The sequence below is a fragment of the Triturus cristatus genome, chromosome 1_2, assembly GCF_964204655.1.
Source record: "Triturus cristatus chromosome 1_2, aTriCri1.1, whole genome shotgun sequence".
Classification (NCBI taxonomy): Eukaryota; Metazoa; Chordata; class Amphibia; order Caudata; family Salamandridae; genus Triturus; species Triturus cristatus.
The window spans coordinates 447,963,901-447,989,256 of NC_140580.1; the positions used below are offsets into that span (position 1 = coordinate 447,963,901).

Sequence of the window (25,356 nt, forward strand, 5' to 3'; positions counted from 1 at the left end):
GGTAGAGGTGGAGATTAAGGGATACTGGTCTCTGGCGGAGTCGGGCTCCACATCAACTTGGAGTTTCGGGCGATCGGGGTAGCACTGAAAGCATTTCTTCCCTCTGTCAAGGTGAAGTTGGTGCCAGTGTTCACGGGCAACACGACCGCCATGTGGTACTGCAACAAGCAGGGCGTGGTGGGGTCCTGGGCCCTTTGTAAAGAAGCCCTACGCTTCTGGACATTGCTGGAACAGCAGGGCATGACTTTGGTGGTTCAACACCTGACAGGTTCTTTGCAAAAGAGAGCAGACAATCTCAGCTGTCGATGCCTAGCGGATCACGAATGGTGACTCCAGTTGTAGGTGTTTCTTTCTATTGTGGGAAGATCCTTGGTTTGATTTGTTCGCCTCCTAAGAGAATGCGCAATGTCAGCAGTATTGCCCGCTGGAGTTTCCAGGGCGACTTTTCCTTGCTGGCGCTTTTTGTTGCGAGTGGAGCTCAGGCCTGCTGTGCCCCTTTCCACCCATATCACTTCTGCCCAGAATTCTCATCCGTCCAGGCCCAAGTCATTCTTGTGGCTCCTGACGGGGCAAGGAGAGTATGGTATCCAGAGCTGCTTCAAATGAGCATTGATCCTTCGATAAGGCTGCTCCTTCTGGAGGATCTTCTGTCACAGCAGCAGGGGGGGGTAAATCTGTCCGCAGCCCACCACCAGGAGGTATGGCTTAGGTATCTAGTCAAAGTTAAGGAATCTGCAGCTAGTAGTCTCTATCAGATGAACAAGTTACTTACCTTTGATAACGCATTATCTGGTAGAGGCATTATCTAGCTGCAGATTCCTTACAAACCCACCCTTGCCTCCCTGCTCGGTGGACTCATTTATAGGGCTAGGGTTGTTTCCCTTTACAGGGCCCTAGTTTTCACACTCAATAGTGAGTTCACTTCATGGCTCTGTGCTTCTGGCATGGAAAATTGATAAGGAATGGACGCCACGCGCTTGGGTAACGCCTGTATAGGTGACCACCTCATGAATGATTCAGACCGAAATGCACAGCAACCAGGCCTCCGCTCCCCAGCCATGGCGCAACTAGTATGCCTGTGTCGAGCCCCAAAACTCATCAAAGCCACTCCTGCTTCTGGCCTCACAGTCCAGAAACGGGCTCCCCATCAAAGATATTTTTTCTAGGTAGCCGAACGCATTTCTTCCAGCGGTCGGAACCTCACCTCATCTCTACCCCATGGATGTCTAGGGGCTTAGCTCCATCTTTATCGGCAGCTGCCAGCGAGTCCCAGGTAAGCACACCCGAACTTCAAAACAGTTGCTCGGTCACCAAGTGGTCTAAAGAGCGCTCCAATGTGAGGTGATACATGGCATAATTTTCATTAACTTTTGATCCATTTGAGCTAGTAGCTTTTTGGGGGTTAAAATCTGAGAATTATGCCGAAGATGGAGGTGGCTAAGGGACTGATTACGAGTTTGGCGAACCACCACAGGCCCACCGCAACTGCTGGGGATCATGGATCCCCCGGCGGTGGCGGAGCTGTGAGAGGCTTTAATATGTTGGCAGTGCCGCTGCAGCACCGCCGAGCATATTAGGAGTTTCCTCACCACCATAGGTTTCATAGAGGTGAGGCTGCCATTAAAACTGAGGCAGTGAGGAAACAATGGAGGCCCTACAGAGCCCCTGTTGCCTCAGGGCCATGATGTCCCTGCAGGGGGGCACATGTTGTTCCCCTGTGTGCTTTCACTCCCTTTCCTGCACGGCATGGACTTTACAGGCTTTACCAGTGCTTTTTTAATAGGCACCACTCTGGAAACACCAAAGGACCACCTGCCAGACCACAAGATTACTTGTAATCTGGTGGGTGAGTTTGGCAGTCCTTGAGCGGGGCGCCAAAGCAGTAGAATAGCATCATTCCAGTGGCCCTGCTGGTATAAATAACTGTTTTCCTTATATCAATGTTTCATCATCATCCGCTTTATTTGTTGTTTTCAACCATAAAAGCACAAAAGACAATACATAAAATACAATAAAATATATAAAAATATACAAACCGATGCAATACGTATAAAATCATTAAGTTAAAAGATATAAAAAAATATTCAATAAGACAATGTGACTAAAAAAAAAGGGGACAAATAATTTTTTTTATCCAATAAGTATATCCAGCAGATTCACATCTCAATAACCCAGAGAGTTTCATTTACAGCTTCACTAAAAAACAAGAAAACAAACTTATGCCTTACTATTTCCAGACATCAAGCCAAATGTGGCCATGGACTGAACTCTTATGACCTAACTCCATTGAAGACATTGAGCAACAGCACAAACTACCAGTTCCTTTGTCTCCATGCATAAAAGTCTGAGCACCTGTAGAAAATGTCCGCCACCAAGCGGTCTACATAGCAGGATGATCCAGGAACGACTAGGCCAGGCATAACCAGGGCAAAAGAAGATAAAATTTGAAAGCGTCTCTTCTGCCAACTGGCATACCGGAATGATGGTGCTGCTAATAGCATTGCTCTTCCATCTGGCACAAAAGGAAAACAGAGATAGAGTGCTGTATCTTAACTTTAGAAATAACTTTCTGGCAGCTGGGACAATCTGGTAATTAAGAAAGGGTTCAAATACCACCTGAGGCTTGATGTCTATTAAAATACTGGAAAGGGAGCCATAATTGTTTTATTTCCTGTTCCTATTTTTGCCCCATGAAGGTTTCTTTAAGGACAACCCTCGTGAGATGGGTTGATTGAGCTTCATTGCCCCCCAGGACTTCCCCAGACCTAGCTCGCTAAGTGTATGTTTTATATACTTTATCCACTCAATCTTGTGGGATTTGTCTAATTTCACACTCTCTAAAAAGGCTTTGTTGTAGCTATCAAGGGCTGGAGTCATGTTAAATCTTAGCCAGTACAACAATGGCCTTTGCAGAGCCTTGGTAACTATGGGTAGAATTCCCAAATCATGTCATAGCGGTAGCAAAGGTGTACTCCTAGGGAGATCTACCAGTGCTCTAAGGAAGATATTTTCCACTGAGCTAAGCTTAGTTAGACATGTGTGGCCCCAGAGCTCCGCCCCATATAGTGGGCTACCCCCAGCTTTCGCTCTATAGATTTTTTCATAAAGGCATGTTAAAAAAATTGACAACTGCTACAAAAGGCTTTGTGTTCCAATAAACGTTTTCAAAATATATATGGGCTAAAGTGCCCCCTACTGTACATTATAAGGATATTGCAAATCACAGTTCCATGACCATATAGAGCAGTGATATGCCAAGTACCGCCTGGAGGCCACTTGCGGCCCTCTTGACCTTTACATGCTGCCCCCGTAGTGAACAGCAGCACAAGCTGCTGTTTAGTTGCTGAACACTAATATTCAGAAAAAATGTTAAACAGGCAAGCATTTATTATCCTGCACAATCCCTGATCCACCCAGACCCCCTACCGCACCCTGCTGGCATCAGTGCAGCCCTCAGTCACACCACAGGCCGTACTTTGTGGCCCCTCGGCAAATGTTTGTGAGTATCCATGATATAGAGGAACTATGCCGAAAGCAGAGTTCCTTTATAAAGTCACAGAACTCCAAGATGACTTTAAATATCTTTTTAATGTAAAGCAGGGGGGTATTTTATCATCACAGTATCACACCTCTCGCAAACATTTTAAATCCTGGTGTGTTGCTTTTTCATATTCATTGCAGACACGGAGAATAAAAGCAGGACCTGTACTGTGAAATTTAGCACATCAAAAAGGAGATTATAGTTTTAGCCAAAATATATTAGGAACAATTTCATCGAAGTCAAATAAAAAAGTGTTGAAATCTGAAGAACTTCTCTTTTCTGTAATGACGTATAGTGTAAAATAAATGAAAATGTTGCCATAAATATCGTCTTTCTGCTGAACACTTCTCTTCAAACAGATATATCAGAAGAAAGAAAACCCAGTTCCTATTTTCCTTGTTTAAACTTTGCTACAATTGTGCTACATGACCTGTGTTTCATCCTTACTGCTGCCTCTGGCAGCAAGCATTGTAGCATCTGAACTCAATGTAAAAAAAAAAAAGATACTGCAGCTGAGTGGCTATATACAATTAAATTCAAAATAACTTTGTTCAGAATCTTTTTGTCGATCCATAAAAATACATTAAAAAAACATCATGAGATAAAATATTAACCCTAGTTCCATGCTTTATAGTGTAAAAGCTCATTCAATAAAATAATTGATAAAAATCCATCGTTAAAAATCATCTTACTATCTCACAATTAAAAAGGCTTATCATCCTTAAACTAAGTTTCAATCTTCTTCATTAACCGATTTATCCAAATGTACAAAGGATTTCCTTTTATTTATAGTCTGAGTAATATAGCCTACAAAAGCTCGGCATTCTATTTCACTTTTAAGAGAACATATAAAATCCATGGCATCCTTATTAAAGAAAGTTTCTTGGTTACCAAATTTGGTCATAGGTCTGTCCTACAAAAGAGCATAGTATACTGGGTAGTTTTCCTATCGCATGGACACCTGTGGATTATTTTCTTCCATTTTTCATGTCTTGAAAATACCACCAGTTTGTGAATTGTGCCCAGCCGCTACCTAGCCAAATAGAATCTGGCTTGCACATTTATGACTTTGAATAGGTATTCAGGTAGCCCTGAGAAGGTTGTACTAGTCATATATCTCATATATCTTTACACACTTGTTTTTCCCCTTCTCTACTATCTATCTTGGTACTGTTTCTCCAAATGGATTGTTGTAACTTCTTTTTTGCCATACTGCAATATACTTGCAGGTTTTATCACTGATAGATCTTCGTCAACATCTTTGAGTCACTTATCCATATATGCTAACCATGGGATTTTCTTGAAGTGATCCAAGGCTAGGCAATCCTCAATTATATCCCTGGTAAACTTTGTTCCCTCCTTGCACCAGATGTCATACCAGGAACATAAAGCTCTTTCTTGTATTAATTCGGCGACATATTATGCATCCAGTTCCTTATGTAAGATATACACAGAAGTAGACCTTGGTACTGCCAGCAGGCGGCAAAAAAATCATTTTCACAGGTTTGTAATGTGAGTGTGTTGACATTGCCCCACACTATAGCACTACTTCTACGTATACTTATATGTATAGTTGCTACTGGTATGCATGTACTGCTGTGTAGTTTGAACGTATTGTGTATGGGTCTACTACATATCTTGTTAGGAAACCTACAAATAGCCTCCACAGTTCAAATTAAATTAAGTCTTATCTGGTCTATTTGCGGGTCCCAATTACTGTTATCACAAAAACAATACACCTAGATAGGAAAATCTTTGGACTTCAGCCAACTTATATTCCTTCACAAGATGACTCTTTTTCTTGGCCCTCCCCCGTCCACAGACCATCACAAACATCTTGGTTAAATTACATTTTAAGTCTCTTTGCTCCATGTATGAGACAAAAGCATCAATTAGATGTTGTAAGCCATTTGCAGTACTGGCTATTAAGACTGCATCGTCTGTGTACAGGAGCAAAGGGGTTGGGTAGGGGCCCACTTTCAGGGCATCAGTATTCAGCTTTTGGAGGATTTTATCTATCCCATTAATATACAATGAGAAGAGGAAGCGTGCAAGGACACAGCCTTGTCTTATGCCCCTAGATACCTTAAAACTTGGAGTGCACTCACCTTCCCACCCATATCTTAATCTTGCAGTCAATGTTGCATATAATTGTGACAAGAGTGATACAATATCTTCCGGGGTGCCCATTTCGGTCATTGTTTCCCATAGTTTAGCGCGATTTACACAATCGAAAGCGCAACTTAGGTCAGCAAAGTAGAGATAGATATGTTCTTACTTGGCCAACGTGTACTTGCCAATAAGTAGATTCAGATTAATGCATTGTTCAACCGTCCCCATCTCCTACCTGAAACCATATTGGGAATCGGTCAAGATGTTATTGTCAGTGGCCCATATCTCCAGTCTCTCGAGTACTATTCGTCACATTATCTTAATGGAGGAGTCCAGAAGGGATATGGGACGGTAGCATCTTACCCCCCCCCCCCCCCTGCCCTTTTTTGTAAAATTGGGACGATTATACTATCCATCCATGTTTTTGGGACGCAGCGTTTGGCGGCTGCATTACAAACCTAGGTTAGTGTTGGTGCCCATAACGTCATGTGAGCTTTGTATGCATCTGTTGAGACCCCATCAGGTCCCGGGGCCTTACCACATTTCATTTTATTGATTGCTAATATGACCTCCTCTAGACTAATCTTCTGTGAAGAGATTGGGTCTTTAGGGCTGACTCTCCTATATTATTACTTGGTGTATTAAACATTCCATTAAAGTGTGTTAGCCAGTCACAAGGGGCGATAACTGTTTCGACTGTAGGGTCTTGTTCTTCTTTCCATAGAGGTGAATTTACCAACTTCCAGATTAATATGGAGTCCCTTGTATCAGCAGCCTGGTTCAAATTGGACCAGGCCTGCTCTTGTACATCTTCCTTCCTCCGTTTTAATGCTTGGTTATATATTAGTCTGAGTCGCTTAATTTCTGGCCTATCTCTGTTGTTCATGTGTAAAGCTTTTTTTTAAATTCTTGTTTATACCGTGTACATTCATGTTCAAACCATCCCTTGGTCTGCCTCTTTTTAGCCATACTATCCCTTCATAAGTTAGAGGCTATAGCCATTGTAATTTTACCATACGCAGCCACAACCATGTTGGGAGAAGAATCAATATTTGTGCAGACAAGGAAGCTTTCTCTGTCTTTATGCATAGTTTCCAACAAAATATTTCCATTTATCCCTGTCCATTTTATACTGATAACATTTTTCCCGGCTACAGCTATATTAGGTGGCAGTAATAATTCCTCAATTCTGCTTGTTTTAACACTTGAGGACAGTGCTATAGAAGCATGTTCACTGTAGCTTGTAAATTCAATGTAAAGTAGATATTTCAGACCATTTGTTGACATTATGATATGGTCAATGCATCATGAGCTTTCTCTGCCTTGAAAAGTGGGTTTTGGTGTATCGCCCTCTTTACAGTTAGTTACTAGTATTTCTAAATTGTATTTACACAGAAGCCCATCTAACCGTTCCCCATAGCTGTCAGGGGGGAAATTATGTTGATTATTACCTGTGATATCGGTAAAACCACATGCACTCGTCCCTGAGAGGCTGCACTTAGAGATGTTCAAGTCCTCCACGTAGATGTAATTACATTCGGCTATATTGTTTCTTTATTACAGTTGCCTTTAGTAAGAAAATTAGAGTTGCGCTTTAATACAGGGATTATAGGATCCCTTGTACTATGTAACATTTAAGACCAAGTAACACCCAGAAAGTTTGTTTTAACCTAAATATTTGCATGGAAATTCGCTTGGTAAGGAGAAACTAAATGTTTTAAAGGAAAACCAGGTACCTTTTTTGCAACCTTTACAAAGGGACAAAGTTGAGGAAACACAAGCAGGTGTAGTAGAGTATGTGTTCGAGGCATGTGGGCTGCTGAATTCATATCTGTGCATAGATCGCCGCCTAGTGTTGGGTCCGGATGTTTGCACGTTGTTGTCCTGGAAGAGTCTTCGAAGTATCCTGGGATAGGTGACTCCTCCCCTGGACTACAGTGCGCATGGGCATCCTCTCCATCCTCAGATTGTTTTTTTCCGCCATTGGGTTCGGATGTGTTATCTTGACTCAAGTTAGGAAAACCTGTTTTCAGGCCAAAAGGCCTTTAGCTCGCGTCGGTACTGTTCTCGATCGGTATCGATAGTATCTTTGTTAGTTTACTAACTTCTAGAACAAACTTTCGCATCTTACCCGACCGTCGATTCGACATCAGCGATGGAATCGAGGACACCATTCAAGAGGTGTCAGGTATGCAATGCGAAATACCCCCACGTCGACGTCCATCCGGTGTGCAACAAATGCCTTTCACCGGATCACGACGAATCTACATGCATGGCCTGTGCCAGATTTCGATCCAAGAAGACTCTACGGAATCGACGAGCGGCGAGACTCGAGGCGCAGCAAGCGGCACCGGCCTCGGCCGACATCTTCAACGCCGAGACCGAAGATGTCGAAGAAGTGGAGAACCTACCCTCCAGTCCCGTTTCCGAACATGACTCCGGATCGGAAGACGTCGATGAAGCACTCTTTCACAGAGATGAAGACGACACCGAGGTAGGAGACTACAATGAGGCCTTAGGGGCCGAAGAGAGTAGCTCCGGTGACGAGCAAGGCCTACCCGTTCAGACTGAAGAAAGCCCAGTGCAACAGTCTATGGCTCCGGTCGAGGGATCGCCTTCGGGCCTTACCCAAGACCTATCCCGCAGTTCTTCGGCCCCGCCCTCGGGCCCGGCCTCGGACATTCAGCGGCAGCCATTAATGCCCAAAGTGGCTGGTTTCCCTTCTTTAAAACCGAAACCGAAAGCTGTATTGGTTCACTTGAAACCGAAAGTGGCGCTGGTCGGATCGAGGCCCTCCACACCTTCGACGCCAGCAAAACACATCGGCACCGAGCGCACCAAACGAGACTTTGGTGCCGAACTCGAAGCGGCCGACGTCGGAGTCGACATAAGGAAGAAGGCCTTCGGTACCACCAAATCTGCTCGGCTCCCGGCACCGACGCAATCGACTCCGACCCCAAAGGTCAAACAGCCTGCTGCGTCTCACACCGCTTCCACGGCGACATCTAAGCCACAATCATCGAAGAAGTCGACGGCCACTCCCGCCCCTCGACTCGATGACCAACCGGCGCCGAAAAAATCCACGACCGCCTCAACAGAACCGGTCGGCGCGAAAGACTCGAGGGCGCTCCAAACGCGACCCATTGCTGCGCAAAGCACCAAAAAGAAAATGGTCCTCCAGGACACGTCGGGCTCCGAGCCAATTAAAGCTCCAGCAGCCTCTTCGACACCAGCCAACATTACTTTTGGCCTGCCACCATCCACGGCCCCGAAAATGTTCCAAATCAGGACACGGGTGACCCATACCACGATCACGCCTGCCGAACACTCTGCGGAGACGTCTCCATCGCATATAATCGACGCCGACACCGGCAGGATGATTATCCACAAACGGAAAATAACTTCGGAGCCGGCTTTGGACTCCTTCAGGATTCCACTCAAAAGAAAGCTGCCTGTGGCTTCAGAACCAGTTCTTTACGAACCTTTCCACTCACCCTACCAGGATCCACAATCCTTCTCTCCCACACACTCCGACACGGAAGCGTTGGGGGACTACATGGGTGACCAAGTCCCCTACCCCGGAGACATGGACCCTGACGGCCAACAGGACCCTGATCAAACTTGGGATGACCCTGTGGACCCAGGTGCACCTATGGATGCACAAGACCTGCAACTCTATGGAGCAAAAACATCTCCCACAGAGGACACGGCAGCGTTCAACGCTCTAATTGAACGTGCTGCGGCAAATCATGGGGTGCAACTTCACTCGGACACCGTCGAGGACGACTTTCTTATGGATACTTTTGCATCCTCAGAAAGAAATATAAAAACTCTACCCATGTTGAAGGGTGTCCTCAAACCAGCAAAGGACATCTTCAAGGAACCCACCAGGGCAAGAGTGATAAACCCCAGGATCGACAAAAAATACAGATCAGCGCCTGGGGACCCTACTTACATCAGAGGCCAATTACCTCTGGATTCGATTGTCGTTGCGAATGCTCGCAAGAGGGCACACTCACAAACAACAGGTGACGCTCCTCCCCCGGACAAAGAGTCCAAGGTGTTAGAGACCTCTGGCAAACGGGTTGCCGCCCAGGCAGCCAACATATGGCGCATTGCCAATACTCAAGCACTCCTCGCTCGCTACGATAGAGCGCACTACGACACATTAGAGCAGCTAATCCAACATCTCCCTGACCAATTCAGAGAAGGTGCAGAGATCCTCATCAGGGAGGGACAGCTCCTCACAAACGCATCCATCAAGTGCGCGCTGGATGCCGCAGACACAGCTGCCAGGGCCATAAACACTAGCGTCATGCTGCGACGACATGCCTGGTTACGAATCTCCGGATTCAAACCTGAGGTGCAAAACAACATACTCAACCAGCCTGTCAACCCCGACTATTTTTTCGGCCCGGAGGTTGACACCACCCTAGAGAAAATAAAGAAGGACACGGACACTGCAAAGTCCATGGGGGCTCTCCAGACTCAGTCCTTTCGGAGCGGCTCCTTTCGTCGCCCCGGAAATAGAGGAGCAGGTAGAGGACAGGGGTCACAGCAAACATACAACAAGAGCAATACACAAACCACCTACGATAAAAACACCCGGGGTGGATATCGTGGCTCCAGTACAAAGGGCAGAGGACGCGGCTACGGAAACACCAGGTCCTCCCCCAAGAACAAGCAGTGACGCCCTCTCCCTTCCTCCCGACCACATAACACCTGTCGGGGGAAGGCTACAAAGGTTCCTGTCCACGTGGAACTCCATCACCACGGACAGGTGGGTCAAAGATATTGTCAAATACGGTTACTGTCTAGAACTAACCTCCACTCCACCCACAATACCTCCAAAAAACCGTCCTATGTCCTCAGAGCACTTAACGCTCTTACAGCAGGAGGTGCAAAGCATGCTTCTAAAAGGCGCAATAGAGGTCGTACCCGTCCACGAGCAAGGTACGGGGGTGTACTCCCTGTACTTTTTAATACCGAAGAAGGACGGGTCACTCAGACCTATATTAGACCTGAGACCCCTAAACAGATACATTCTTTCTGAGCATTTTCACATGCTCACTCTCCAGCAAGTCCTCCCGCTGCTCAAGCAGGGAGACTTTCTAGCCACACTGGACCTCAAGGATGCGTATTTCCACATACCCATTCACCCATCACACAAAAAATACCTCCGGTTCACTGTTCAAGGACAGCACTACCAATTCAGAGTCCTTCCCTTCGGCGTGACAACGGCACCAAGGGTGTTTACAAAGTGCCTAGCTACTGTGGCGGCACATCTACGGAGGCAGCACATACACGTCTACCCTTACCTGGACGACTGGCTCGTTCAAGCGAAGTCAGCCCAGCAATGTGCCAGCCACATGTCCCGCACCATTCACCTCCTTCACAGTCTGGGGTTCTCACTAAATTACCCAAAATCCCATCTCCAGCCCGCACACGTACAACAGTACCTAGGTGCGACTATAGACACTCTGGTGCCACAGCTCAGCCAAATTTAGTGAGAATCAACAGCATGCAAATGCTGATTTCCAAGTTCAAACCACAACACTCCCTGCCCGCGCGAGTGTTCATGCAGTTGATAGGCATGATGGCCTCCTGCATCTTCATAGTCCCACACGCGAGACTACATATGCGCCCGCTTCAGGAGTGCTTAGCACGTCAGTGGAATCAGGCTCAAGGACAGTTGAAAAACCTAGTGTTGGTGAGCGGTCGGGCATACAACTCTCTGCATTGGTGGAATCCACAAAACCTTTGCAAGGGCCAACCGTTCCAAGAGCCTGTCCCACAGATAATACTGACGGCGGACGCGTCTCTCCAGGGATGGGGAGCTCATGTACTCCATTACACAGTGCAGGGACTATGGACACAACAACAAAAGAAGATGCACATCAACCTTCTAGAGCTAATGGCGATCTTCCTCGCTATGAAAGCATTCAAAGTACACTTGTGCAACAAAGTCGTGTTGATCCGGACGGACAACATGACTGCCATGTACTACATACAGAAGCAGGGAGGAACACACTCTCCACAGTTGTCTCATCTGGCTCAGAGCATGTGGAAGTGGGCCATTCAGAGGAACATGTTCCTCATGGCAGAACACCTCCCCGGCAAAGACAACCAGATGGCGGATCTGCTCAGCAGACACAGCCATCAGATGCACGAGTGGGAGTTACACCCATCAGTACTCCAACCGTACTTCCAGCAGTGGGGTCATCCAGAGATAGACCTATTCGCGACAAGCGAAAACGCAAAATGCCAAAGCTTTGCCGCCAGGTTCCCACATCCGCAGTCGCAGGGCAATGCGATATGGATGAACTGGTCCGGCAGATTTGCGTACGCTTTTCCCCCAGCACCACTGATACCGCTAGTGGCACGCAAACTGCGGCAACACTCACTGACGCTCGTCCTGGTTGCTCCAACGTGGGCACGCCAGCCGTGGTACACCACCTTTCTCGAACTTTCCGTGGTGCCGCATCAAAGGCTGCGGATCAAACCCGAGCATTTGACGCAGAACCATGGAGAGATTCAGCACCCAGATCCGCAACAGCTGAACCTGGCAATCTGGCTCCTGAAGTCCTAGAGTTTGGCTACCTCAACCTGCCACCTGACTGTATGGACATCATTAAGGAGGCCAGGCGACCCACTACCAGAGCTTGCTATGCAGCCAAATGGAAGAGGTTCGTCATTTATTGCAATAATAATGACATTAACCCGCTAGACGCATCCATCCAAAACATTATTTGTTACCTATTACACCTATACCGATGCAATCTGGCGTACACCTCTATACGTGTCCATTTGACCGCAATATCAGCCTATCTGCAGACCAGGCAGCACCTCTCTCTATTCAGAGTGCCTGCCATCAAAGCATTCTTGGAAGGACTCAAACGAGTCATTCCACCAAGCCACCCACCGGCTCCGATGTGGAACCTCAACTTGGTCCTCACACGCCTGATGGGTCCACCCTTTGAACCTCTACACTCATGCGAGATTCAATTCCTTACCTGGAAAGTAGCTTTCCTAGTAGCGATCACTTCTTTGAGGAGAGTTAGTGAACTCCAGGCACTAACCGTTCAAGAGCCATTTATACAGGTTCACGCCAACAGGGTCGTACTACGTACCAACCCCAAATTCATGCCAAAGGTGGTATCGCAGTTCCACATGAATCAAACCATTGAACTGCCCGTTTTCTTCCAAAACCCACAAACTGTCGCAGAAAGGGCACTCCACACACTAGATGTCAAAAGGGCCCTCATGTATTATATCGACAGAACCAAACCCTTTAGGAAAACACAACAACGTTTCGTTGCCTTTGCCCCACACCACAAAGGTAACGCTATCTCCAAAGCAGGAATAGCCAGATGGATCGTTAAATGTATCCAAATTTGCTATCAAAAGGCTAAACGTACTTTAACGATTCCCCCACGAGCCCACTCAACACGTAAGTTAGGGGCCTCAATGGCTTTCCTAGGAAACATTCCTTTGCATGACATATGTAGAGCAGCCACCTGGTCCACTACACATACATTTACCAAACACTATTGTGTAGATGTGCAATCAAAACAGCAGGCAGCTGTAGGACAGGCTGTTCTCAAAACTCTTTTTCAGACCGCTGCAGCTGGCACTGGTAGCCGCCGCTAATAAGAGGGCACTGCTATATATTCTATGCACAGATATAAATTCAGCAGCCCACATGCCTCGAACTGAATATGCTACTTACCAGTATGCATCTGTTCTTGGCATGTAGGGCTGCTGACATTCATATCGCCCTCCCTCCTCCCCGGCGCCTGTAACAGCTGCAGCTCTCAGAATTACTGTAAGCATGGTCATCACTTTCTGTATCTACTCCATCACTGCCACAATGGCGAAAAACAATCTGAGGATGGAGAGGATGCCCATGCGCACTGTAGTCCAGGGGAGGAGTCACCTATCCCAGGATACTTCGAAGACTCTTCCAGGACAACAACGTGCAAACATCCGGACCCAACACTAGGCGGCGATCTATGCACAGATATGAATGTCAGCAGCCCTACATGCCAAGAACAGATGCATACTGGTAAGTAGCATATTCATTCTGCCTGTAGTGCAGTAAATCTGTCCTTGGAACCGGCGAGGACTACCACTGAAGTCGTTCTGAAATATAATGGACTTATTTTATCACGCTAATGTTCCATATAATGTGGAGACCGCTCATGTTTTGAGGAGTTTGCCTCTTTGAATCTTGGTCATATTTAATGTTGATGTTAAGCAGTGCCCACTGACGTGTAAAGGGATGTATGCAGTTATCAACATATTTTTTTGCAAACCTAATCTGCTTTTGTTTAAAGCTTATTACTTATTTGTTCAAAGAAAAAGTGCAAATTACCCCTTCGTGTTTGTTAATATTGATGGGTAAGTGCCATTTTTACTTACTGGTTCCTATATTCATTTTAGATGTCACTCTTCCCAGACTAAAGGCCTTTATACCACAACTGTTATCACGATTACACATCGAAGCACTTCTACATGGCAATATTACAAAGCAGGTTGGTTCCTTCAATTAATATTTGATGTTGACGTTCTAGTCGAATATGGTGAAGAAAAGTCAATGGTGCTACACACCTTAAGGCTTATTTGTGTAAATATGTTTTGTATTTTCCATTGCATTTTCGATCTAAACACAATGTCCAAGCTTGTACAGTAGTCATTACGGCCATTAGTACCAATTTTCCTCCGCAATTCTGCCCTGCTCTACTAGTGTCTGTGATGACAGTTCAATGCTGGTAATAGGCATGTCATCCTCATAAAAAACATACCTGCGAGGGATTGTTGAAAAACAGCTTTATGTAAATTGTCTGTGCGCATACTCATGTGTAAGAATGAGGTAAGGCTTATGGGCTGAAACTGTATCTTCTTCAAAATTGTGATGCATGCGTTGATGTGCTTTAGCATGTAATGTAAAATGATGTCATGTGAATGATTGTGAAAAATGCTCACTTCCACTGCATTGTTTACACACTGTTTTTGTATCTGGATCTCAGAAGGTTGTCAGCAGCAGTAAAGCGGTTTCAGAAAGAAAGGGATGGGATTGAAGCATTGGCCAATAGATAGAGAATCAAGTCAAGGGAAAGCCAGCATATCGCATGTAGACAGACTCCAAATGGTAAAGGCAACTATCGTATTTGTTTGCTTTGCATACCCTCTGAGTAAACATCAGTAAAGCCATGGCTCATAAAGTGCAAAATATTATTTTGTACTATTGTATATGGATTGATTCTTCCACCGGTGGATTAATCACCTAACAAATCTCCCCCAGTTGCCGGACTGGATCCGGAAAAGTGGTGTCACAGCTCCAGCTAGATAGACTTCAGTGCCTACCTGGGTGTAATATTAATAGCCGTATATGATCACACCCCAGTGCTTCGAATGAAACACTTTATTGTATTAGATTTTCTCACAAAATTTACAGTATTAACATAAAACCGAATTCATTAGTTAGACTAGAACAATACGAATTATATTTTAATCCAATGTTCGGTAACGGTCAATAAAATTATGTGATTTAAAATGTATAAAACAATTTAAGTACAGTACAAATTAAAGAATACTGTGTAAAATTAATTTAGATCAGCCCCAAGCCTGAGACTTTATATATAGCAACCAATGTATCAAGAGTTTAGTTTATAGTCGTAGGACAAGGTTGTTCTAAAATTGTATCTGACGGCGCTGTGGTTGACCATGCCAAAGATTTTAACTTTTCCTCATAATAGACATGGATTTTATTGTCCATCCTATGATTTTGTCAGATTGAACTTAAATATTTCTTACGTTCTTCTTACAGTATAGGGTGTGTGTGTGTGTATATATATATTCACTTAAAAAACCATAGGTTTCACACGTTATAGTTAGGTGGATATTTCACTCGTAAAAAAACAATAAAATTCCCCCGTTATAGTTAGTTCTGAAAACTATAACTCGCGCGCCCGCAATCCTCTGCTCATGATGTCACATATTACATCACTCATGACATGGTCAGTGGCATCACTCTTGACATCACTGATGACATCATCCTTGTGATAGAGTGGCGGTCGCGCGAGTTATAGTTATCTGAACTAACTATAACGGGGGAATTTCATTGGTTTTTTACGAGTGAAATATCCACCTAACTATAACATGTGTGAAACCTATGGTTTTTTAAGTGAATTTGCAAGGTTTTTTAAATGCTAATTCCTAACTGTAACGTGTGTGAGACCTATGGTTTTTTTAGTGAATTTGTACGTTTTTTTAAATGCTAAGTTATGTATGTATTATTATTTTTTTTATATATTTATTTTACAATCTGGGCCTAAATCCATCGTTTTTTAGCTCACCATGCCATTACAGTTTACAAACATTCATCCCAGTACAGACTGGAACGGCATGGTGAGCAAAAAAACTATTGATTTAGGCCCAGATTTCTGTACTGGGGTGAATGTATGACATTGTTCTGCATTCTGTCCATCAACTGTTGTTTTTGCATTTGTCACCCCGAGTGAGACGGATATGCTCAGACGTGAGTCCCGTGCTCTCCATGCCACTGGAATCAAGCTATCCTAGCTGAAGAAGGGGGAAACCCCGAAACCGGTCCTAGGATGCTTGGTTCCAGTCCAGGGAGGACCTGGCTTGGCAGTTCGGGCTGGACTGTTCCCATAAGGCACAGGGTCAAGATTGATTTGCATATGGCTGGGTTCAAACTGGAATGGCATGGTGAGCAAAAAAACGATGGATTTAGGACCAGATCTCTGTACTGGGGTGAATGTATGACATTGTTCTGCATTCTGTCCATCAACTGTTGTTTTTGGTCGATATTTTAAGTCACAATCGGACAAACCGTCACCCATTAAATTGTGCATTCCCAAAATGGTAAAATCCTCCCCAGCAGTAGAAGAGGAGCATTCCAATATCCTCCCTGGCTCATTTTAGAGGCAATCAAGCATCTTAGTCTCCTACCAGCAATCCCGCCGCATCGGCAACCTTCACTTGTTACTCCCTCTTCCGTATACAAGTAACGCCATCTTGTTCTGCTTTCATACTAACGCCAAACAAGCAACACGCAGTCTGACCCAGAAGCCATATACTTCCATGAAAGAAACAAAAGATATACTTCCTATCGATCTTTTGACCCCTCCCTTTAAGACTTTTAGAGAAAATATTCTTGTTGGTCAATCTGGGACTGGTGAACCCCACAGCAAAATATACTTTTTTTATATTTTGATCTTTGTGGCAGTCCCTTTGAGAAGCCATTCACCCCTCCGTAAACCAGTGGGTCAGAAGATGCTACTGCACCCGTTTTGGCTCTCTTCAGTTTATTTTTCAGGACTCTGGGACTAAACCCTGTAATTGTGCCTAATCTGAAAGCTTCGGTCCCAAAACCCAGCTTTAGATTCGCAGACATGAGTGATGAAAGTGGGGACAAAAAGCTCCCACATCCATCAAGTTTGCTGTATATATATTTTTTCATTTTCTGTTTGCGGTAGAGTTGCAAACACAGTTGTCGACCTCCCCGGATTAACGTTTCGGATAGCTCTATAATTAATCTCTTCATGTCCAGATTGAAAATAAAATGTAAGCACCAATTTTTCAACAACTGCTGATCTGATTTACAACAAACAAAAGTAGTTACCTGAGTAAAGTTCTAGTTTTGTGTAAATCCAAGCAGTTCTTCTTTCAGTAGTGGACAGCAAAGATTCTTATGAGAACTTCTTTGTTCTTCCTATTAAGTACCCCAAACTTGACAGAGTTGCATAAAACTCAAAATATCAAGTGTAATCTAAATATTCTGTCTGCCAAATGTTATGTAGATCTGTATAACTGTGCTGAAGGTTTTCTGCAAATGTATATTTTTACCCCCCCTTTTAACTTTTCCCCAACAACCCCACCGTTATTGATCTATATGTAACATTAGATTCATGCACTGGGCTGAACATGTTACAGCCTGCCAAATGTCTTGCACTGTAATTTAAAAGTTCCAAAGTTAATAGCACTTGAGAGAGGTTTTGCTCCCCTCTTGATGGATCGGCATAAAACCTGCGTTACCCAGGCCTGGGCGATATTCTGAAGGTGAAGAATTTGCTGTTAAAGTATCCACCAGAAAACTCATTGCAATAAGTAACTTATTGTTCTCAATTATACAACAAAAATATATAAATAATAATTTAGAAGGTGTTCTTAGTACAGCTAGTGGTACGGTCGATGAAAGTCTGTTTAGTTGTGAATCTTCAAACATGGGGAAAGCGTTCTTGTGTGTTTTGAAGATTTATAGAGCTACTTTTTCTCTGGTCAAAAGAAAAACATTCTAGTTGAAGGGACCAGGAGGAAAACAACCCTGAATACTTGATGTTGCTGACTGAAGAGGCTGTCTGATCATAATTTACTCCTACGTGAAAGCATGGCTGCTAATTCCATCCAGTTTGTTTCTGGATTGTCTCCTATGAGTTAGGTAGGAATATTATATGAGATGTAAAATTGCAATTCAACAGCCACCTTCCAGGTTTGCAATTATGTGAACAGGTATTTACCCATATGTTATGTGAGAATAATTAGTGCTTAAGTAAACTGAGTCATGATCTCCAAAAGGTAAAACAATTTATTTGACCACCTTATTAATAGTTAGGAATCACTTAGAGTTCTTCAGACCCTGTAACATGTATAATTGTTCTTTTGTAACAAAACAAATGTAAATAATTAAGCAGCAAAAGAACTAGATTGTTCCCCACAGCTTAGACTTGAGCTTTAACTTGAATAAATGTGTCACATGACCGTCCCTTCTGTTTTACACAGTAGCTCATTATTTCTCACAAAGTACTTAAATTCATTATAAACTCTTTCAAATGTCACTATATATAGTCACTATATAGTGAGAGCACACCATGCTGTACAGGTTTTAACCTGCATGTTCTGTAAGTTATCTTTGTGGTTCTTTGGCAATGCTATTTTGAAGATAGAATTTTCAGATCTATCTCACGCATTTCCATTACTCAGAGACACCATCAGGGATCCTGCTTCTGCTCTTTCACTTCTCATTAACAAAGCAGAGAGACCTGGGTAATAGAGAGACATTTGAACAATAGTATATGTTTTGTAATTGAGGCTGGAACTGGAAATGTGATCCAGCTTCCACCTGCATCTCTGGCTGTCAATATTGTGCAGTGAAAAGCACGGCGGTTGGTGCTGGATAGCCATTGTCTATGCAAGTAAGACCTTGATAGTGTACTACTCAAAATGCAAAAACACAGTCTGCAGTGTTTAAAGAACCGCTTCAGCCATTTTTTATAGTACACACAGTGTATGACTAGTGTATTACGACCTGCAGACATTTAAGCCTCCGCCCTCCTGTGGTGAAAATGAACCCTCGAGGTGGTCTTCTTTTTACAAGGATAATGGGGGAGCTTACTACACTTTTGATATCTCCACCTCTTACTGCTTTCGTAAAGGACAGAGCTGACTCTAAGGATTTAACCCTACTTCCTATCTTACATTATATAGAAATTCATATATTTGCTTTTCATTCATTTGTTCCTCCGCACACTTTAAGATTGTGTAATAACTCTAGCTCCTAAGTACATATATCTAGGTGACACAAATTCTACGCCAGGTAGCGCAGTTCAGAAACAACTGATGGGTCTCTGTGCCAAACACTGTCCTGAACCCACCCTTACTGTTTTAGACCTCATTCAACTTGTGTTCTTTTCAGAGAGATTGTTATTCTTTCCATTTGTCAGATTGCCACCTGGGCCTAACGGCATTCTTAACAAATTAATATTGTTAGGGCGGAATTGCAGTTTGCAAGAACTATACACCAAACCTTTATGGCACAATATTAATGAACACCTGTCTCTCAGCCTTGTCAGACTTCAAAGTATGTTGATGTCTTCCGTTAGTCAATTGGACTGCAGGGGCAATGGTAATTCTTCCAACAGGCAATCCTCCTGTAGAATTGACACTTATGAAGGAAATTATTTTACCACTGCTCTGCAGATGATTGCATTTAACCACCTTTCATATAATCAGATGTGTGTGTAGTCTTTTTGAAAACTTTACTTTCTCTAAAGGTGTTCCAACCATGTGCACTCATCAGCCTAAGAAAGGTTTTATTTAGTTTCTCTTGGTATATGAAGGCTTTTAAAACAGCCTTGTCTGCTTCATTTTTTTAGCATTTGCTTTTGCATCATTGATCAAGAACTTGCACGGTAAACTGCACTAGTCTGTCAACACTGGGTGCAAAACTGTGGTAAACAGCACCAGCAGCAGAGTGCTTTCAGCATTCGATCTTCGATAGCCATGCATGCTTTAATCATTCCCCTTCATCAGTCTGGTAGTCCCCAGTAATTGAGTGTTGAGCACTCAACAGTGTTACCATGCCCGTAGGCAGACAATAATTGTATTTGCTAGTACAGTCTTATCATTGCTACTTGTTCAAACCTCAATTAACGGAGTGAGTGTGCTCAGCACTCCATTCTTCCAGAGTTTGTCATAACGAACAAGTTATTTACCTTTGGTAATGCATTATCTGGTAGAGACTCTATCTAGCTGCAGATTTCTTACCTTTGAATTTCCTAGGCATCAGGCTGGATCTGGAAACATTTGCTGGGCAATATCCCTTGCGCACAACATCGGGTGGCTCCATTCGGCTCCGCGTGACGTTGACGGTAGCATCGGATATAACATCACAGTGCCTATATAGCTGCCACCCAGGCGCACGGACGTCAGTACTTTTCGTTTTTTCTACGCCGGAAGCTCAGAGCCATGAAGTAACTGATGAAGTTGTGTGCAAAACTAGGGCCCTGAAAGAGGGGAAAACGACCCTATTCCTAATACATCAGTCCGCAAAGCGGGGAGGCATGGGTGGGGCTGTAAGGAATCTGCAGCTAGATAGATAATGGAGCCACCCGATGTTGTGCGCAAGGGGTATTGCTCAGAAAAAGTTTCCGGATCCAGCCTGATGCCTGGGAAATTCAAAGGTAAGGCATCTGCAGCTAGAAGTCTCTATCAGATTCACTTTTCTACTGCCCATCATGTATGAGTGAGTCCTGCACAGAGCTCTTCTTTTTGTTACTTCATTGAAGTGAAAAAAATATCTTGTTTACTTTTCTTGATAGCAATCTCCAAGTCTGATTGCAACATCCTACAATTTTAGCCACTTTGTGTTTTTGCACCATTGAGCATGTTTTTTAACTCGTGATTAATCAATGGCAAATGTCTTTCTCCATGTCTATGCAGAGGACGCATAAGGATTGTCTGCTGGACTGCAGTCTGCCAAGCATTTCTGCCAAGATATTTGGAAAAAAGTAGAGGAGAATGATCTTTGCCCTTAGGGATCCTTCTACCGATGCCCTCACCTTGGAGGACTATTCTGAGGAATGGTATCATTTGCAGCACCCTCCCAGTAGGCACAGAAATATACCAAAAGGTGCTTATTAAAGTGGTGTCTACCTAAGATTTACTATCTTTCTCAGAACAGGTGTGAGACCAAGCAAAATCAATTTTTCCCCTAGATACTGCTTTTTAAGGTCATAGCAGTGATTGTAGTCGCCTTAGTAGCATCATCTACAGGACTGCAAATCAGCCACAGCATTCTCTTAATGATAATAAAGTAGAAATCCTTCACAGCTTATTTCTTCTCCTACATGTTCTTCTCCTTCTGGTAGATAGTACACCAGGAGGCAATAAGGTGGTCACAGAAGAGGGGCTGTAAATTAGGACCGGACTGTCTTACGTTTTGAGACTGAAGAGGGTGTGATCATTCATAATTTAGGCAGAAGAATTGGTACAGGTTTGGAAGCACTAGTTCAAAAGCCTTCACTGATGCATATACTTGTTGATTTCCTCTTGTTTTACAAAATGATGGACGTTTTCTTCAAGGTTCCCTGCGACAAAAAAAGAATGCTCCACAAACACCACCTCCACAGCTGCAACCTCCATTTCCTGTATCAGTTTACCATGCCCGCCTAAAAAGATTGCAGCCTTAAAAGAGACAACAGTGGTGCCATAGGAAAGTGACACTGAAGAACAGAAGGATGTAGAAGATGATGAGTTTCTACAAAAGGAAAGAAAACTATAGATAGTGCCACAGATACCTTGTGCCTACTAAAGGTCAGAAAACTCCGTCGTCTTTTGAGTCTTCTCCTGATACTGAACTTTTTTGTGGTCTCTTAAAGAGAGCATCAAAGTTCTTTAAATCACATATGCCGTCCGAAAAGTATTTATTGTGTGATTCTTAAGAGCCTGGTCACTACTGGACACAAACCTGTTGGTGATCCCCAGGCTTAAGTTAAAAATAGCACCAGATCATTTCCCAGCCTACCTTGATAACTGTCCAAAAGGATTCCGTAATTTCAGCCGCTGCCGAGTGGTTGTCAAGGAATCTGGCACTACCCTGCACTGTTCCCCCAGGTCTAGAGGGAAAGCAGTCCTGTATGCACTCTATTTGACATGCAAATAGTAATGATATCAGCAATCCCAAGAAAGGTAGACAGCAACACAGCCATATGCTGTGCTATGCCTTAGGTAGAGCATTACCACTTGCCATATCTAGACATAGTTGAAGCAGATAAAAAGCCCAAAGATACATCTATTCTATGATCTGGAGGGCTGACATCATAGGCTCTGATTGACACAATCATGGAAGACTCAAACACAGGACTACACCGGCTGGTAGCGGCAGCTATTTTCAGATGAATCTAATGGGACACTGAAACAAGCCATTCTTCAGGAGCCCTGCAATTGTTGCATCTCGTGACTTTTTGTGGAGGCTGATTAAACCGATCTTTTCCACAGGGTTATCAGTGTTGCATTTGATATCAGCAGCCCTGTGCCTACCATCACCCTTGCCCTTAACAGGGCTACTAGACTTGGCTGGGAAGAGGGACGCTCAAGCCATGTCCCCATAACTATTCAAGAGAACCTGACTCTCTACCATAGCTTGCCCTCACCACACCCCAAAGCCCATTTGGGTGGAAGGATTGCACGTTCCTTAAAGCAATGGGAGAGCATTGTTTTGGCAATGCATTTGTATTGCAGAAAAGCACCAACATTTCCACGAACCGCAGCAGGAAATACTGTGTTGTTGAAAGACACATGAAAGTCAATACCCAAAGGGCAAAGAAACAACAGCTACTTCTTGAGGTGCTTCCTGGTCAAAAAGTACCAGAGGCCCACCCTGGATCTCCAGCAACACACCACATTTCTGAAGGCAGTCATTCATAATGCTGGCCCCTGGAGGGTATCCAGTTCCTTCGAGAAGGAAGACATCCTGTACCTTTATCGTATATATTTTCACATAACCATCCACCCTGGTCATCACAGTTTCAATTGCTTTTCTATGGCTTGCCAGGTCAATTTAATTCAATGTTCTCCCCTTTGACCTCCGATCCTTAACCTGATTTTTCACAAAATGTCTATCTAGTTTTTTCTTACGTGAAACCGACACCTGATAGATTAAATGAAATCTAGCACAACAATAGTCCACCTCTGCTTATCTTTCAGTTTTCCACAGATTATGTTTGACAGTAACACAAGATAAATCAATGCTCAATCCAGCACTCTGTCTTTTTTTGTACCAGTTCTGAATACTACAGAAGGCAGAGAGAACCCTTCTCAGAAGAAGGTAAACAATATACTTAACCTAACTAATGACTTTCATAGACTCCAAACCTGCACCATATGGCTATGCCTGTTCATTCTGTCCTTATGCATTCCACTTAGACTGCTTTGTGAACTTCGACAACTCCCTTCAAAGATGAGATAGGCACTCACTGGCAGAAGTTTACTGAATCATGGGTAGATGTGCTCTGTTTGATATCACTACTATAGGTAGCATTTGTGACAAAGTGCATAACTTGTAGGTTATCCATACGTTGAGGAAACCAATACAACACTTGGGGTCGATTGCAATGGCGGGCCGACACCGCAACGGCTAAAGGGACAGATTGCTATAGGTGCGGCGGTCCCGCAGTTGGCATTGGGATGCGCCCACCACACTGGCGGGCGCATCCCGCATTCTTTACTTTGCGGCGGGCGGTGCTGCAGGCAGCACCCGCCGCAAGGTAAAAAATGCATGTTGTGCATTTGAAATGCACAACGTGATGGGCACTGCGCGGTGCCTGCCACCTTGTGCCTGCAAATGCTGGGGGGTACCATAGGTACCCCCCATGTGCACTCCTCACCCCCACAACACCCTGGGGGCCCGCTACGGGCCCCCAACAGTGAAGACTGCTCGCCTTTCCATGGCGGCAATGCTGCCATGGAAAGGCGATTCACCGCCTGCTACATAATATGGGCAGCGGTGTCTTGCAGACACCGCCTCCATGTTATAGGCTTCTTCCGCCCGGTCGACGAGTCGACCGGCGGAAAAACCGCGGATGGTCTTTCCGTCCACCAGGGTCCCCCCGCCATTGTAATGTGGCGGGGGCGGATGGGAGGCAGGCGGTGGATTTTGGCGGGTGGATCGCCATCGCCATGCGGGCGGTGGCGATCCGCCCGCCATTATAATCGGCCCCTTGATTCTCACTAAAGACTCATCCATGACCGGGAGGGCGGGGAATGTTGGAGGTAGGGAGAGCCCACATAAGTTATCTTACAGTGGTCTATCGCGGATGAAGATATGTGGTTAGACATCAATTTACTAGAGCGGAGGACAGTGATGGGGCTCCAAGCATTAGCCGGGTGAGTTAGGCGATTGCCAAAATGGTGAAAACATGCGTGATAGCATCCATTTTTCACAAAAATACGCAGGGCATGGTCGAATGTAGACACTTCACAGTTGACGGATACGTCTGCCTTTGAACAGAACATTTTCCATGTGTAAACCACAAATGGGAACATACGCGGAGTTGATTGAAGGGAGACTGACACAAGGGAGAATTAGACCCTTTCTGGCTACATAGAATCAGATGTTGGGGTCACCTAGCCATGTTTGCCACAATAATCAATAAGAAAAACTGGTTCACCTTCAGCAGATACTGGCAACCAGAGTCAAGAGGGTAAGGGTTTTGATTAACCTTTGCAGGGTGTGAGCTTACCCTTGTTCCTCCATTTCCACTGATTCTAGGCTGATCAGCAAGGCCAACATGGAGTCATTTATGTTCATTCACATGGCTCTAGCCAGACCCAAGTGATACTGGTATAGGGATCTTCAGCCTCTGTCTTACAAAGCACAAACTGCCCTTAAGAGCTACCCAGCCCTTCTAACAAAGTAAGGGAAGCAAGTTGTGGTTCGCACCAATGTTTGCTCACGTTGTCCATTTGTGCATCTCATTGGTATGCCTAGAAGGACTTGCCCCATCTTGAGCTTCCTCAAAGGCAGACCTACGAAGTCAAATAGAGACATTTGTGAATGTGACGCTTACAGCAAGGTAGTCACCAGCTACTTCCTTACCATCCACATGTCACAAATACGGCTTCAAATGTAGTTTGATTGAAGTTTACCTATTAGCCTTTCAAGATTTCCACATACAGCATCTTCATCCTTGCTTCTTTTCCAAGGCATTGTGAATGAATGTGTGACTGGGTTGTTTAGGACAATGGGAACTGAACACCCTTTTGACACAACTAATGGCTCTTCCTGTCGAGTCCATCTACAGGACTGATATAACGTTCCTGTCATGCAAAACTGCTACATTGTTAACCCTGACCTCTTCCAGGCTAGTGGGAGAAGTCAAAACATTCACACCCTGGGT

The 25,356-nt window shown here is 44.4% G+C and overlaps 1 protein-coding gene across 4 annotated transcripts in view; it reads left to right on the top strand.

Moving 5' to 3' along the window:
• The window catches only part of IDE (insulin degrading enzyme), a 1,118,175-nt gene that overhangs the window by 816,756 nt on the left and 276,063 nt on the right, over nucleotides 1-25,356 (top strand). For all 4 annotated transcript variants that reach the window (XM_085606153.1, XM_085606152.1, XM_085606150.1 and 1 more), the window contains exon 18: nucleotides 14,096-14,187. In XM_085606153.1, coding sequence (XP_085462279.1) covers nucleotides 14,096-14,187 — 92 coding nt within the window. The remainder of the gene's footprint in view (nucleotides 1-14,095; nucleotides 14,188-25,356) is intronic.